The following is a 17,482-nucleotide window of genomic DNA, read 5'->3' as shown; positions in this document are numbered from 1 at the left end:
AGACGGCTGAGGCAATAAAAAGACAACTGACAATAGACGTTCCTTTTCATTTTTGTTTATTTTTTGTTTTATGAACTTGGTCAAATTTCCTACAAACGAGTTAAATATCATAGGTAAAAATTTTAGAGAAAACTTTCGAGACAATCCAAGGTCAAAACAAGAAGTATATTAGAATGACAAAAAAATCAAGCAGAGGAAGATGCGTCCGGTGGCAGATCCAAGGGGTGACCCCCTTGCCAGGCTATAATTTTACTTATATTTATGTGAATCTGTCAACCCCCCTCCCCTATGGCTTAAGGACAGTGTAATTTTTTAAATGTTAGATATATTTACACAAATTATACAGGCCAAAAAAATAAAAAGAAACAAAAAACAATAATTGCCTAAATATCAATTATGGATGCAAAATAAACTTCAAGGTTCTAGCCTGCAAATCTGACGAGTAAAACAGCCAAAAAACCCAGTCAGCTGGCTACTCCCCTTCACGAAATCTTGGATCCGCCAATGGATGCGTCTTTCTAAAATCAGCAATAAAATTAATAACCTAAAGAATTCTTTGGGGGGCTAACGCAGGTCGATTCATCAAAAGTTATCCGTTTTTGGTTGCGCTTGGTTTCCACGGTCCTTCTCTCACTTTTTTTCTTCACCGAACAGTAAATATCCGAAACCTTTTCTTTCTCATATCTAACCTTTTGACTCTCTAATCCTTTAATGAAAACACTTCGCAAAATTTCTTCTTCAATTAATTCAGGGCAGCCTGGCCCAAGTGCACAACATCCTTCTTGAGAGCAATCTGACAAACTACCACAATCTGAATTCATTGAAATTTTACGATGTCGATTCAACTTTCTCGAGTATACAGGTGAAGACCTGGACAGCCCATTACCCATCTTTAAACACTCTTAGTTGAATGCCAACTACTGACAAAAATGCCTTAATTAAACATATTTACAAAAAGCTTGATCAGATCAGCCGTAACGACGCTGAAGGCAATGGGTGACCCAAACCACGAAAAAAGAATTATGTGAGCAAATTACGAACGCTTGTCTATGTGAAAAGAGGTGCTATTTTTATGCGAGCCTTTCTTATTGCTTATGTTTAAAATTAAAACATTACAATTTCATATAATACTTTCTTACTATCATTCTCTACATAAAAATTTGCAAAATAAAAACTTTGGAGAAAACAAAGGCCAATGCAAAAGCGGGGCATTGGCCCTACTTTAATTATTTAAGGAAAATGGTTGTCGATAATCTTCCATGTGTGTTATTTTTCGGTGCCAGCGACCCGAAAAGGAGGGGGAAAGCTCCTCCAATATATATAATAATTTATGCTCGTTTTAAATTTTTATGTCACTATTTACTTTCACTTAAAAACTTGTTTTTTAATTTAATTCATATTCGTTTCTAAATCGTACCAGGGGTTACCCTAAATATTAGGAGGGCTACCGTCCCCTTAAACCAGACTCTTTAAATCAAAGTTTTCCAAGTTTGACTTTCCAGACCAACACTTCCAAGGAAAAGGACCCAATTTTTTATTTGCTTTTCGAAACGAAGCATAGTTGTCCAGAATAAATTTCCATATCCGCAATAACGGGACGAGTATATATAACCAGCGCGTGTTGCTACGACCTTAAGGAAAGAAAATTCAAGGAATATTTACCCGTGTAGAACTCCCCCTCCATGGAGAATTCTCCCCACGAAAATCCCACTACGTATTATTTACGATTATATTTTTAAATTTAAAGTATTTATTCCATCCGTGAAATTTGCCCTGTGGACGTTTGCCCCCCCCCTCGTTCCTGTGGACAATCCCCTCCCCCCGACAATTTACCTTCATTTGGAAATCGGATCCATAAATCGAATAAGACGATAATGCACTGGATCGACAATATAATTAGTCCATTACTAACTAAAGTTGTCCTTTGCCCTACATTTACATAAATTACTTAATTCATTTATTTTGATTATATGTGTAGAGTTGGAAAAAGATGTACAAATAAAGTTCATTTAACATGAAAAATTCCCCCATCCCTCGCGGAATTACCCCCTAGAAAATAGTCTCCATATGTAGAATAACTATAATATTTTTAAAATTTGGAAAATATTTGAAAACTTAGGTTGAATACCAAATTAACAAAACTGATCAATACCAAATTTAGAGAGTTTATTGAAAAAAGAAAGTTTGCGATTTTGGAAGTGTGTTATATGACAGAATTTATTATTCAATAAATTGTAAATTGAATATCCAGAAAGTGTGGATAATATGACCAGAAGGGACTGTCAAGCATTTGTATTGGGAGGGGCGGGTCTCAAATTTCAGTCAGCACGAAAAGTATTAAAGGGCCTTGGGGGGCTTTTATGCCTACAACGTTCGTAAGAGTGTGTTCAACAACTTCTTTGAGTTTTTTGGCGATCAGACGGACAGGGTAGTAATTCAGACATGACCATATATATATATATATACAGATATATATATATATATATATATATATATATATATATATATATATATATATATATATATATATATATATATATATATGTGTGTGTGTGTGTGTGTATGTATATACGAGTATATGTGTAATTATATAAATATACATAAACTGTATGCCAGTATGTCCTATGGGAACGGAGGCTATGTAAATGCTCTTTCATTAGACCTTAGAATTTCGCCTCGATAGGATTTTGGCCCTATTTGGACCAAAATACTGGAACGTGGCACTTTCCTGTAGCGATTTCATTGCATAATATCCAACAAGATCGCAACCTTTTTGGGGGAGTTTAACTCCTATTTCAAACGCTATGCAAATTTTCATATGCTAACAGCCATGATAAATAACTTTAAAATTGATAAATTTTGCGTCTTTAGAATCAGCACAAAAAATATATTTTATTGTTGCATATATGGCAAAAATTTCACTTTTAGAGTTTTGGCTTCTATTGACACGGGTCACTCTTTCCTTACAGTTTGTTATTACGAACTGTTTGATCCAAGGCTCTCGTAAGTGTGAGGAAGACTACTAGACATTCCTTCAACCCTTGTCTTTTATGTTCACATGAAACTACTTCGAGAGTGATAATCATATCATGGTTGCAGCGGCAGCTGCAACCTAGTAAAGAGCGAACCACAGCCCATTGTAATCAAAAGTTGAAAAACGTGTTTTCAAAAAAAAAAATTGTCTAGTGAGAAAAAATTGCCATCTGACACTGAATCAGGAATGGTAACTATTGTTTCGGTTAATCTTAAGTAGAAGTTTATTGCTAAAAGAAATTTATGGTGATTTCCAAAAAGAACCTGAAACCCCTTGAAAATGTCGGCCGATCGATATGAAAAGGGCACTATTGGAATCAGCATTGTTAAAAAGCTTGCTTTGGGTAATTACAACCCCCCAGTCGGAACAACAAAAAATGACTTTTTTTGCATGGGTAGCACTGATCTGTGTCCTTTTTTTCTTTGCAGGGCTAGAGAGTGGCCAGAGCACCATAGAAAGATGCGTGAAAGTTCATTCGGAAGGGAATGATATTTGTAAGTGCCCTTTTGAAGTGACCAAAAAGATTGGAGAGCAAATAGCCCCCCTCCCCCAAAGTAGTCCTATTAAAATTTTGAGATAGCCATTTTGTTTAACATAGTTCAAAGGTCTAATATGTATGGTTTTGATGATGATATGGCCCTCCATAGTCCCTGGGGAAGGGTTGTATGTGGTATCGGGCGTATCGATATCGCGCGTATCGGTATCGGGCGTATATGGAGTATCGGTACCGGTATCCGCTGTTGTTTTTTTCAGTCATTTTCTAGGCTCATTTTTTTAAAGCATGTCCTGGCAAGGTATCATGGTTGCAGCGGCAGCTTCAACCTAGTAAAGAGCGAACCACAGCCCATAGTAACCAAAAATTAGAAAATCCGTTTAAAAGAAATTGCCTAGTGAAAAAAAAATTCCCATCTGACATTGACTCGGGAATGGTAACTATTATTTCGGTTCGTCTTAAAAGTAAAAGTTTATTGCGAAAATAAATTTATGGTGATTTCGAAAAAAAGCCTCAAACCCCTCGAATATGGTGCCAGATCATAATCAAAAATTTAACATTGGGATCAAAGCTGTCAAAAACCTTTTACAGGAAGCTATAGTTCTCCACCCTGAACAACAAGGAGAACAACTTTCTTGCATGGGTATCACTTATATGTCTGCCGTTTTTTTTTGGTTTTTTTTTTTTTTTTTCAACAGGTCTAGCGGGCTACCACAACATCACAGAGATATTCTTAATCGCTCATTCAAAAGCTATTTCTCATATCTACGTGCTTTTTATAAATTCTACCATCTGCAAGTGCCATATGGCACTAAATGGCACTTTTTGTGCTATCTCTCAAGGGGTGGCACTAGCAGGCTACCAGAATATCGTTGACAGATCTTTTATAGCTCGTATAAAATATATTGCACATATCTACGTCTTTCATATAAACTCCACCATCATCAGGTTCAAATGGCACTAAAAACGGCTCTTTTGGTGTCGTGTCTCAAGTGGAAAAGCTACACTGTAAAAAAAAAATTGATTTCCAACAAAATGTTTTGCTCAACTTCAAACAAGTCGAAAAAAATTCCAATTTTTCTGTTGGAATTGTGACTTGCTTATTGAATTCAAACAAATTATTGAAATGGCTAAGATTTGTGTACTTTTCAGTAGATAAAATGTAATTTTCACAGTAAATAGGTTATATCAATCAACACGGTTTGAACTTCAACAGTAGTTTGAAGTTTCTTGAATATCATTTTAAATTTGACTATAGGACTATTGAAAGTATTATGTTCAGTATAAGTTCAATTCAAATATTTGAATTATATCAGAAAAAGGGGAATGCTAATTGAATTTTCAGCATAAAAAAATAATTATAAAAATAAGGAAATATATTTTTACTTTGAAATAAGGTGAGCTTTCTTGTCTGCAAAATGAACACGCAGAAGTTTATGTACAAAAATTATCTTTTAACTTTTACAATCGCTTTTTTCAAATACGTTTTTTGTGAGTTTCTGTAGGTAGAAAATTTCTTAAGATGCTACCCTAATCTCAACAGTAGGCTACTAACGGTGAAAATATATTGCTTCCTGAATTCAACTTTTTCTAATTAATAACGAAAATCCTTTTGTGGGAACAATTTATGTTTTTGCGATGAACGTCATTTTTGTAATTAGACCCAAAAAGCGTAAAAAAAACCTTCCCTGGATTTGCCATAAATTTGCTGCTTAGTCTACGCTGAATAACCAAGTCAGCAAATAGAAGACGCCTGTAATTTCTGTTCTTTACGCACACGTAAAGGAACCAAAAGCTTCCCCCCAAAAGGGAATTTTCTAAAATAATGCACATTTTAACTGGGCTCTGAAATACTACACTTTACTTGCATGAATCGTGCTTCAAAAACCCCGGTTTGCTACAGGATTATTCAAAAAGTAGAACGTTAGCCCAATAAGTTTTATCAAACAGTTCACAGCGTTAAACTGTGATTAAAGAGCGACTCAGCTAAATTATAACCGAAACTCAAAAATGGAATTTTGATAACAATTGATCAAAATTGTGTTTTTATGCAGATTACAAAGATATAAATTTCATTACGTTTAATATCTAGCCACCAAAGGCTCCAAGCCTGAGAAGAAAAAGGGATTTTGAAAACATGAAGCCTGATTTTCGAAAAAGAGAGAAACACCCCCCAAAAAGTCAATAAATCTTAATGTAAACAAGACCTTCAGATTCAGGGTATCAGAAAATGTTATTGTGGGGGTTATGATTTCAAATCTGCACAAATGTGGAATTTATATTTTTCCCAGAAGACTGATAACGGACGCGTTTCTATTTTTTTTTTTTTTGTTCTAGTGTCCTTTTTAAGAGACCGTAAAGATTGGAGGGCAACTATAGCTCCTCGCAAGACCTAATTTGTCTCTTATTTTGTTTTCGAATCTTATGATTTGAGATCAATTTGACAAAAAAAAATCATCTCCTTCTACTATCTACAAACGTATAATACAGTAGATTTATTGTTAAGACCTTTAAACGACGAAGCGACGAGTTTGCCTAGGGGGCATTCAGATTAGAAAGAAGACAGTCTGATTGTGATGGTAAGTATTCGGTTTAGTTTATTAGGTACTTTCCCATTATATGGGCACTTCTAAAAAGTCAAGTTTGGTTAATGCTAATGAAATAAAATAAAATAGAATGTATATATAATAGTTTATAAACAAATTTGGGCTATATATTTGCACATTAGGGGGGGGGGGTGTTGGGTAAAGCATTGCATATATTAAATACGTAGCCTAACCTAACCTCGGTACCTTTTTCTCCCCCTAAACCCCCAAAAACAACAGTTTAAATATTGTAAATTCAATGAGAAACCACGCTCTTCGATCAATTTAGATAGCAATTATCTGCTTTACGAATCTCCATCACTGCATTCATTCGACTGTCTATAGCCGAAGTGCCCATATAATGGGAAAGTACCGTTTATTAACATTGATAACTCGTGTCTTATGTTTCCCAAAACGTTTAAGATAGTATATTTTTATAAATAAAAAAAAGTTTGGAAAAATTCTACGGTACTGTTCTATTAGCTGTAAACCACGCAAGAGGTGAGATTTGGTTAATGCTAATGAAATAAAACAAAATAGGATAAAAATATAATAGTTTAGAAATAAAATTCGGTTATATATTTGCACATTAGGGGGGTGGGGGGTAAAGCACAGCATATACTAAATACGTAACCTGACCTAGGTACCTTCCCCCCTAAACCCCAAAAAACCAAAGTTTAAATATTGTAAACACAGTTAGAAACCACTGTTTGCAATCCAGTTCTCCATTGAAAGAACCTGTTTAACTACTTTCTTTTACGATCTATCTTTCGTGGCTTACAGCTAATAGAACAGTACCAACTCTACTTTAGCTACTTTTGGCTACCTTGGAAAGGGATTAGGTTAGGAAAATGAAACTTTCAGGGATGGGTCTACAGGCTAAAGTATGGGTACTTATATGTACTATCTGGAACACATGCGAAAAATGAAGTTTGGTTGATGCTAATGAAGTAAAACAAAATAGGATAAAAATATAATAGTTTATAAACAAATTTCGGCTATATATTTGAACATTAGGGGGGATCGGGGGTAAAGCATAGCATATATTAAATACCTAACCAAACCTAGGTACCTTTCCCCCCCTAAACCCCCCAAAAAAAGCTTAAATAATGTAAACCCAATAACAACCACGCTTTACAATCAATTTCTCTATTGAAAGAAACCCGTTTCAAAAGAAACCCGCATCTTCCCTATATAATATAGCGCGTATGTTCCAGATAGTACATAAGTACCAAAGTATGTCCGGGAAGGTATTTTGAAGTACCTACCACCACTCCTTCTCCCTCTACAGGGTCCTTAAATTTGCCTACATGACAGGTCTATACTTATTTAAATTTTGACAAAACAACATTTTACCTTAATTTTCAGTTATCAGTTTCTTTTTCTCAAGGTTTAGTTTCGAAAATGCAATTCCTGTTATTTGAGTAGAAATTTTAAGCCATATCAATGTTTTTTTTTCTTCAAAATTTAGGAAATGTATTTGCATATCTTTAAAACCTTATAAATTGGGATTGAGCAAAGTTCTGAAGCTGAAAACAATTTTGTTGTACTTCATCTAAGCAGAAGATCTATTTTGCAAGGTTTCAATTTTATAACACACAGATTTGATGAGGCGGCGAACAAGAGATTTGATGAGATCTGCTGAGCAAGTCAAAGGTATTCAGAAAAGACAGGATTCGTGGCATTATTATTGCAACCGTTCAACACTGGAGGTAGAAAAAAAAAGGGGGGGGGGGAAATCTTTCTTTTATTGGTGCCTCGATTTGTTTCCATCTCCATTTCAGGTCCGTGTGTCACTGTTTTCCTGACTGGAAGATATTTCTTACTCAAGTGTCTTCTGTCGGCCTGCTACTAGGCCATTGATTTAATTTCCACCATGAAAAAATGCAGCCGTTAAGAGGTGTCATATTATCTGGGAGAAATTTTTTGTTGTAATTTTTCGTTCTTGTAAAATAAATGAGATTATTTTTCTGTATTTATTAATGCTTCAGAAAGATGACAGGGTAACTGAATCCTGAGAACTAGATATTAGACTGTAGACCTGGGAAATTGAACAACGCTAGTGATGGAAATCCAACAAAAGAACGGGAAATCCAGCAAACAAGATGGAAATCTAATACGGATCTTAAAATCCAACATTTTGTTTTGTCAACAAATTGAAAATTCAGTTCGGGTATGAGAATTCAACATTTTTGTTTCTCAACAAATTGGAAATTCAATAATGACCATGGAATTCCAAAATGGTGTCCAATATTCGATTCCAGCTGTTGAAATTCCAATTTTGTTGTTGATAAACATTACGAACAATTTTTGTTAAATCTCAAACGATTTTTTTACAGTTTGGGGCTATTGGGCTAGCAGAACTTATAAAAGTGATGTTTAATGACTCATTTGAAAGCTATTGCTCTCATATACGTGTTTTTTTTTTATTTTATTTTATATTCGTAAGTGCGATATAGCACTGAAAGCAAAACTTATGGTACCACTTCTTAAATGGAAAAGCTCTGAAGTACAAAACAGATAACATTGTAATAGTTATGTTCCAGAAACCTTAACTGGAGGTTCACAAGAACCCTTCCTGTACACTCCCCTCCCAGCCCCCTTAGTAAATTCATAAATCGTCTGCTCATCAGTAAGCTACTGAAACATTAGCAGGCTGCCACACCGTCGTAGATAGATGTTTAATGGCTCAATTATAAGCTATTGCTTATATTTACTATGTTTTTAAAAATTCAACCATCTATTAGATTTCACAGATTTTAATGTTAATTAGTTTCCGAGGAGAATTTGATATGAGCTCTTTGTCATGGTTGAAGCATTAGCTGCAACATAGTAAAGAGCGAACCACAGCGCATAGTAACTAAAAGTAAAAAAATGTGAAAACGACCGTTTTTTCTTCTTTATTCCAGACGTAGCAGATTATTAAAACAGTATAGAGAGACACTTATTAGCTCATTCAAAAGCTATGTCTTATGTGAACCAGGTTTATATAGGTTCTATCGTCTGCAAGTGCCATACGGTACGAAAAAAGGGACTTTTTATGCCGTTTCTCGAGGGGTGGGGCTAGCGGGCTACCAGAACATCTTAGATAAATTTTTCATAGCTCATATAAAAAACATCGCTCATATTTACGTTCTTCCTATAAATTCTACCATAAGCAAGTTTCAAATAGCAATAAAACGGCACTTTTGGTGCCATGTTTCAAGTGGAAAAGCTAGGGCGAGTGAGTTACCAGAACTTTATACAGTGACATCTAATGGCTCATATGAAAATTTTTACTTATATCTACGTGCCTTTTATCAATTCTAACATTCATAAGTGAGATATAGCACCGAATATTACATTTTTGGTGCCACTTCTTAAGTGAAAAATCTTGGAAGCATAAAACGGTATCATTGTAATAATTAAGGTATAAAACCCTTAACTGGAGGTTTGCAAGAACACCCCTTGCCACTTCCTCCTCCAGTCCCCCTTAATAAGCTACACAATTAAAGTCCTATAAAAACTAATATATTAAATTACATTATTAGAGGCAATATATTAAACAATTACAATATATTAAACAATTACAATATATTAAATTACAGCGCTAGACTTCAAATTAGATTATCATGCGTTCGATTTTAGCTTGGATTTTTTTTTCTATCATGGCTTGTCCCTTCTTATTACTTTTCAGATAATCCACTATTTCTGTAAACGTGATACACTCATTTTTTAAGGCAAATCCTGAGAAGGCAGATTTTAAACCTATTACTCATATCTACGTGCTTCTTATCAATTTTACCATCCAAAAGTGCCGTATAGTACTAAAAACGGCACTTTTGCTGCCACCTCTTAAGCGGAAGAGTTTGAAAGCATAAAACGGTACCATTGCCAAATTTAGGTTCCAAATCCCTTAAATGGAGATTTATAAAACCCCTCACATATACTCCCTCTTCAGACCCTCTTAGTAAGTTTCATAAATCAACTAGTCAAATTAAAAGTAAAGATTATTGCCAAAACAAACAGCTAAAACTAAAAACTTTTCAACTAAACATCTACCAAAAATTAAGCTTAATTGATCAACAGTTTTGAATTGAACCTTCAAACTTCACTCTGTGATGAAGCCTGTGTGCTAGTTCTAACGGCGGTATTTGAGGGGAAGGGACGTCCTTGCCCCCTTAGTTTTTGCTCTTGCCTAGATTTGAAATAACCTTTTTTTGGTCATTTCATTGGAAAAAGCACTTGTTTCATTTAAAAAATTTGGGGAAACAACCGAAAGGCACTTTGTGGTAATGTGCTATCAAGTCAAATTTATAAAAAAGCGAATAAGTGTAAAATTCAAAATTGACGTATAAACGGCTCTCTGTTGTAAAGATACTATCCTGCATTCGGATAATCAATTGAGAATTTAGAAGATCTTATCTTCATTAAGACTTTTTCAAACGGAGTCGGCGAACTAAAAAAAGCTTTTTGTTCATTGAAAAACAAACTTTCCCAAAAAACCTGTAATTTGTTGTGAAGTGTGGATAATAAACTTTATGTTATAGACTAAAAATTTTTCTTAGTTGTCAAGGTTGTTTGCAGTATTTTTTAGAGCTCTCTTATCACCCCTAGATGGATGATAATTATAAATTATATTAAAAATAAGTTTTTTAACTGAAACTAAGAAGTGTCATTCAACCTTAAAATAAGCTAACATTATTCCATATAAATGAAAAATATAATGGCAGCATTGTTTCTACATTTAATTTTAATCAAAAACAAATAAAGATTAATTTAAAAAAACAAAGTTTTTCCGAGGGAAGTAAAGAGTGAACTTGAAACTTAAAACGGACAAAAATTATTGCTTCAAAGTCTATTTAATGTACATTAATATAACTAGTACAAATTAATCAGTTAATTATGTTTCCCGATGCTTTTATGATTATACAAAACTAGCGCTTTACTGAAAATACAAAATAATATAGGAGTTTTGGTACAGTAAAAGCAAACCAATAAAGGACACTTTTTATAGAATTAAAATATTACCAATCCCTTTTAGGATCAATCTCTTTTAAGATAAAGTAACAATCCATTTTAGGATTTTCTTATTTTTTGTATGTTTAATTTGTTATCACTTCTGCACAATGGCTCAGTTCAATGACTGGATCTCGTTTTGGTTCTTAAAAGGATATATCATGCTAAATTCGTGCACTAGTTTAAATCAAGGATATATTGGCATCGTTACAAATATAGACAGAAATTAAAATGCGTACCCAAACTGAAAATCCCATGGTATATAGAGAGAAATAATTGAACTTTTATAGTTCATATTAAACTTTATTTGGAATGCCCGCCAATTATAACTAAATCCCAGGTCTTACAATTTAAGACTGTATATTACCCACTATGGGTATTATAGCTGGTGAGAGCAAAATACTGCTTGATAAATCAATCCAATATTTCTGTACGCTGTTCAATTGCTTCTCGGTTATTAAAAAATATTTAGTTCTACGCTTATGGTTTTAAGATAATTTTAATTGTATACTGAAATTTACTATTGTCACAACTGGTGTAAGACTATGAAAAGCTTTATAGATTCGTTTAGTGTTGTCAGTCTCCATACTCACTTTTTACTCTTAAATTAATAATCCTGTTTTTATACTTGACTTTTTGTGTTTTCAGTAAAGCGCTGGTTTTGCATAATCATAAAAGCATAGGGAAACATAATTAGTTGGTTTATTTGTACTAGTTATATTAAAATATATTAAATAGGCTGTGAAGCAATAATTTTGTCCGTTTTAATTTTCAACTTCGCTCTTTACTTCCCACGGAACAACTTTATTTCTTTAAATTAATCTGATAAAAGTGCAACCCTTCAATAATTATCAGGAAGAGGGAGGGGAGTCTGAAACAACAAACATTATATATAGTCATCATTTCCATGGTTTTCAAGCTGACTACTTCGAACAAATCATTTTCTTATTTTGCATAGATACACCCCATGGACACTGGGAGGGGGGCCAGAAGCCTCAGGAAACAAAACGACCTTAAAATATGGACATATAGACACGAAAATTACCTTTATTCCCATTTAGATCTCGGCGCAAATTTCTCCACCTTTTCAACGTTTTGTGCTTCTACGCATACTAATGTAATCTTTAATGTAACAATTTATTTCTGCAATAGGAGGGGAGCTATCGCCACGCAGCACCCATTATACAGACTTAGTCCAAAAATATTCCAAGGACTGACTGGAGACTAGAAATCAATTTCAATTTCCCCTCCTGAACCTCCTTCTATATTTATTTGAAGCCCCAGGGGGAGTTCAAATATTTGGGCATAAAACGCATCTTTTGACTCTTTAGGCACACTCCCCCAACTACACAAACATCCACCTGCCATCCTCCATAATAGCTTATGTACAATTATAGAGCACTGTACAGAATTTTATCAAGTCTCAAATTAACCGACTTAGCTAAATGAAATTCAAAACAAATGTCCACATTGACCGTTTAAGTTGTGTGGACTACGTGCAATTTGCGGAACAAATGCACCAGCGTGTGGCATTTCTGCCTCTGAAACTGAGAAGATTAATATACAGTTTGTTGAAAATTTCAGATCAATTGGCTGAGTTAGAATTTTTACTTGCTAGCTTTTTCGCCGGCTTTTGGTCCAAGATCATCGATCTTGGAGAAAATACAAAATTTTGCATTTTTATAAAAAGGCACCAAAAAACTTTTTAATAAGGTTCTCTAATAAGTTGAATTTGATGGTTTTACTTTTCCCCAGTATCACTCACCTTTTCAGGGATGTTTCCCCCCCTTTTCGAAAATCGAACAAATTTTCTCAGGCTCTAAGTTTTGCTCGGTAACTTTAAACTTAGATTTTTTTTTATTGTTTAGTATCACCATGAAGAGCCCATTCTTCTGATGTACATGTTTTCATCGAAACTCCTTTTTTATAGTTTCAGTTACTACTAGCCCTGGTCACTCCTTACATACAGTTCGCTATACGAAGTGTTTAATGGGCAGGCTGTGCGATCAGTCCTGACTTCGTAAGGCCCTAGTATATTAAGTTCAGAGCAGAGCACACTCGTAAACACGTAATAAAAATTAATATAGCAAATTTTGATTCGTTAAAAGGTTTTTTTGTACCCCCCTCCCCACAGGGAAAAAAATCCTGGATACGACCCTGGGTAGGGTACAGCTGGGAAATACATGCTGCAGGCGCAGAAAGTCATTCGATTTTATTTTCTGCATCAAACCTTGTCTGTAAAATTACCAATTTGACATATGTCAACTGAAACTCATTACTTTTGTAAGAGATTATATCGAAGTAAACCTATTGACTAAGCTTAGTATTTAATCAAACGTCTAACTTCAGATTAAGAAGTTGACACACGCGGTTCTTAAGTTAAAATTTCTCTCTGCTTCAAACTCTTTCAAATGTCGCAAGATCAAATCTCGAAAGACAGAGCCGCGGAGGGCTAAAGGAAGTAAAACTTCACTTGTTAAGTGCCAGTCGCATTCGCACGGAGTTCAAATCCCTGTTCAGATCAAAGCGGATCTGTGCGAACGAAGTAATCACGGTTTCGACAGAAAATTTGAATTTCGATAAAAACTCCCTTCTCGTAGCTTTCCCCTATGAGTTCAGATACAATACCTTAAAAAAATAAATATATATAAATCATTGTCTCCTGTTTTTGTATTGACTTCCTTACAATAGCTTACATTTTTGCTCTTCTTGCTTAAATTTTTTCCTACCCTTAGTCAGCCCAAATTTAGGCACCGACTTACCCAATCAGTGCGGATATCAACTTTGTTTTGCCAGCTCGGGTTTCTAACTCTTCCTCTTTTAGTAGGAGGGAGTATGGGACTTCTATAATCATTAAAAAAAAATCAAAGAATTCTTTTTCAGATGTATTCAATTTTACCCAAGTCCTATCTTGAAATACCAGGGTGCAAAAGGGGGAATCATATTCAAGTAGAGGACGAACAAGGAGGTAGACATCTTTTAGAGATGAGAAGGGGATAGACTTCTTAAGGAGCTCTAGGAGGGAAATAGAAGCATTGGCTAGATGGAGGACGTCCAAATGCTTCTGTAGAGCCCTTTGAATGCCTCCAAAGAAAGCATTTTTTATAGCATGTACGGAATTGCCGTACTCAATATCCTAAAGACAAAGTGATATGTGCTAGCTTGCCAACACAAGATGGAAGGGGTCAAGTACGCCAAAAACTTGGAATTCCAGACACTTTTTTATAACACAAACTAATATTTGGCATTCGATTAGATATTTTCCAATCGAAATATTTCTGAGGATCCTTTGTTTTTCAATGAGGTATAAATTTCCCCAACTCCCTGGTAGAGGTAAATAAAAAATACCTTGACTTGCACTTGTCATATCAGTTACAGATGCAATATTTTCTAATCGACAAGTAACAGCTTCTAAACGGCCAATTAATTTCGTCAGGTCTGCAGACATCTCTGGATCTAAAAAAATGGGTATACTAACTAAAAATATAGTAAAACAAATCTAAGAGCACGTAGCATATTACACAACCAATAACCAAGTTGAGTTCAAATAATCTTTAGATAGTTATGATGGCTGTCAGGAAGAGAGTATTACCTATATGGAAAAAAAATTATTCGCAAACTTCATGCACGATTACCGTTTTAACTCAAGGTACTGCTGTATACCGTGTAAATCACGTTAATTTGGACGATACACATGATTAGCACTTGGAGAAAATCGGGGGAGATAAACAGGAAGGGTGCACGAAAGAACAGGATAGTTGCCCGAAGTCCCATGTAGTACTTCCTGGCTGAAGGACCATGAGATGAATATTAGCACCCCAAGTATGTACTAAGAAGTCTTCTGCATTTTTTTTTTTACCTTTACCTACCGCTGTACATTCCAGAGCGACGGAAAGTGAAAAATACAGAGCCAAAGTTTTCATACCCCAGTTATCTAAGTGTACCAAGACAAATTAGTGACAGCAAAGCGTATTCAGCATACATCTTTATTAGAAAACCAATCGACCTCGAAAAGATCATGAGAGCGTTAAAACATGGTTTAATTTCTGTTTAATAGCCTTTCTAAATTTATAATTTCAGTTAAGATAAAGTCCGAATTTTCACAATGCTATATGCAGTAACCTTGTGATGCGAAAATAACGCATTATCGTTTCTATTTTTTGACTCTGGAATCCCAACGTTATTTTTCTACACATTTCAAGCATCTAGGCACTGTTTTATTTTCAAAAAGAAGGTATGTTACTTCTCTTGAAATAAAGATTTTTTTCGTTTTTATTTTGTCAAAAACGAGTTCTACTTCAATCAGTTTCAGAAACTGAATTACAACACGCCATTTCAAGATCAAGTTCAAAGGGTTTACTGGAATGGTGCATTAACGCGGCAACGTCTCAATCGAATCCATTAGGCTGACTTATATACTATCAAAGCATGGAATTATTTTCATGAAAGAAACGTTTGTTATACTTAAAGAAACGTGAACGCGAATTATACTACAAATCTTTATTTCACGTAACTTTTTTTGATAAAAGAAACTAGGTAAAAGTGGAGCACTTAAATAATGCTGAATGGAATGTTCTTTTTGAAAATTTGCGAAATTCGTAGTTAAAATTACAAAAACGTGACAGAAGAAATCCTGCAAGTCAGTAGCCTAATTTGTATGTTGAGCTGTCTTTCCTTTCAGCCTACAGAAATATTTATAAATACTCTATCAGAATCAGGAAATAATGGATTGCCATTTGTTTGCAAATGTATGTGTGTAGCTTTTTTACCCATTATGAGAGATATGAACGTTACTGATCGGGTGTATAAAATAAAAATGATAAGAACAAACAAACTAACCGGCGGACAAGGACAATACTAACATAACGAAGAACATTCGAGACATAATTTTCAATACTGAACAATCATCGGTAATCTCATTGGAGATGTACCAAAGATACCTAAATGTCGATATAATGGTCTCACTAACTCGAAGAGGTGGGCAAAGAAGGAACTTCACGAGCTTATAAAATCAACTTTGAATTTAAGAAATATCACTCGGCTTGAAAAGGGGCCAAAATGGAGAAGGAACAAGCAAGCATTTTGATTTGCAGAGAAAAATCTGGTCTCCTTTTAATAAGCGGATATAATTTACACAGGTTTTAGATGGCCTAGCAGGTGCACGATTTGGACAGCAAAGAAATACACACTTTTTATGCTTGACGATTTTTGGTAGCAAAACTGAGAAACTTGAAAAAAAAACCTCTCCCCCATTCAGTTATTCTAAATTACCAGATGTGTCTTTGAATGTCTTAAATATTTATTTTTGTTTCTTTTTTTTTAACTATCTTTATGAATACTTTTTTTAATGTGCGTGTGAAATATCTTAAAAATTGTATTTTGTCCTTGAAATATGGCACTTTAGAAAAGACGTATCTTATAAGCAGCAAGAGTAAAAACGAACATAAATTACAATATACGAACAAACGAGGGGTAGCACACTCTGCCACATGGTAAACACCCGAATTACTATACCTTTCAGCCAAGCCACTTTCCACCACACTGTTTTACTTCAAAACCGCCTATGGCAGCTCATTGCTTAGCTACACTCCACAAAAATTAACTATCGATTTCAAGACTGATGATACACCCTTATTATCGTGGCCCCCTGTAACCCCACATGGTATCAGACCCCAAATTTTAGTCAAAGTTAGTACATCTATGAAAAGCGATGCTTTCATTCTATTTGAACCCTGACATCCCATTGAAAACTGTAAACAACTTGAAGAGAAAATTAAGAAAAACTACGTTTACTTAACCCAACAAATCAGGATTCTGCACTACTGTTGGTTCAAATTTGAGACAGGTGCTAAGGTTTTAAATACCTGCCATACAATTACATACACATGCGTACTGAAATTCAATAAGAGCGCTGGTCCAAAATAGCAATCCTGAGACTTACACTTTTAAAATAATAATGATAAGAATGGACCATATTCGCACCCTTGAGATTGATACTTTGGCTTTAGAACGTGAAACTAGGATCAAAGGACAGTCCCCAAGTCATTGCCAAATTTCAAATATTCAGCAACCAAACCATTTTTAAAAGTAACTTTTACCTCTTGGAAAAGGTAAAATCTTTAAATGTTTCAGATCTGAAATATTTTGACAGATCCGTATTTATTAAATAGAGCATAAAACCAAGTAATAAGATCTCAACTTTTGACTATAGCCTATGCCACACCCATGGTTACCACCAGCAACAAGTAAATTTCAGAAAAATCACTAAAAATAAAATAGAAAATTATGAAAATGCGCCCTGAGACTACCATGGCTATACATGGTGTTCAATAAACAAGGGTTACTTTCAGCTAGAAAAAACAACGAAAGTTA

The 17,482-nt window shown here is 34.6% G+C and overlaps 1 protein-coding gene across 4 annotated transcripts in view; it reads right to left on the bottom strand.

Moving 5' to 3' along the window:
- The window catches only part of capt (adenylyl cyclase-associated protein 1), a 76,547-nt gene that overhangs the window by 47,268 nt on the left and 11,797 nt on the right, over positions 1-17,482 (bottom strand). For 3 of the 4 annotated variants that reach the window (XM_089099337.1, XM_089099339.1, XM_089099340.1), the window contains one exon: positions 14,459-14,566. In XM_089099337.1, the coding sequence (XP_088955463.1) occupies positions 14,459-14,566 (108 nt within the window). Of the gene's footprint in view, positions 1-544; positions 885-14,458; positions 14,567-17,482 lie in introns of those variants that run through there. The other variant, XM_089099338.1, reaches the window with a different exon arrangement.

Source organism: Artemia sp. Qi Xiang Cuo, chromosome 13 (genome assembly GCF_049724085.1).
Source record: "Artemia sp. Qi Xiang Cuo chromosome 13, ASM4972408v1, whole genome shotgun sequence".
Classification (NCBI taxonomy): Eukaryota; Metazoa; Arthropoda; class Branchiopoda; order Anostraca; family Artemiidae; genus Artemia; species Artemia sp. Qi Xiang Cuo.
This window is presented reverse-complemented; position numbering and strand designations above follow the sequence as displayed.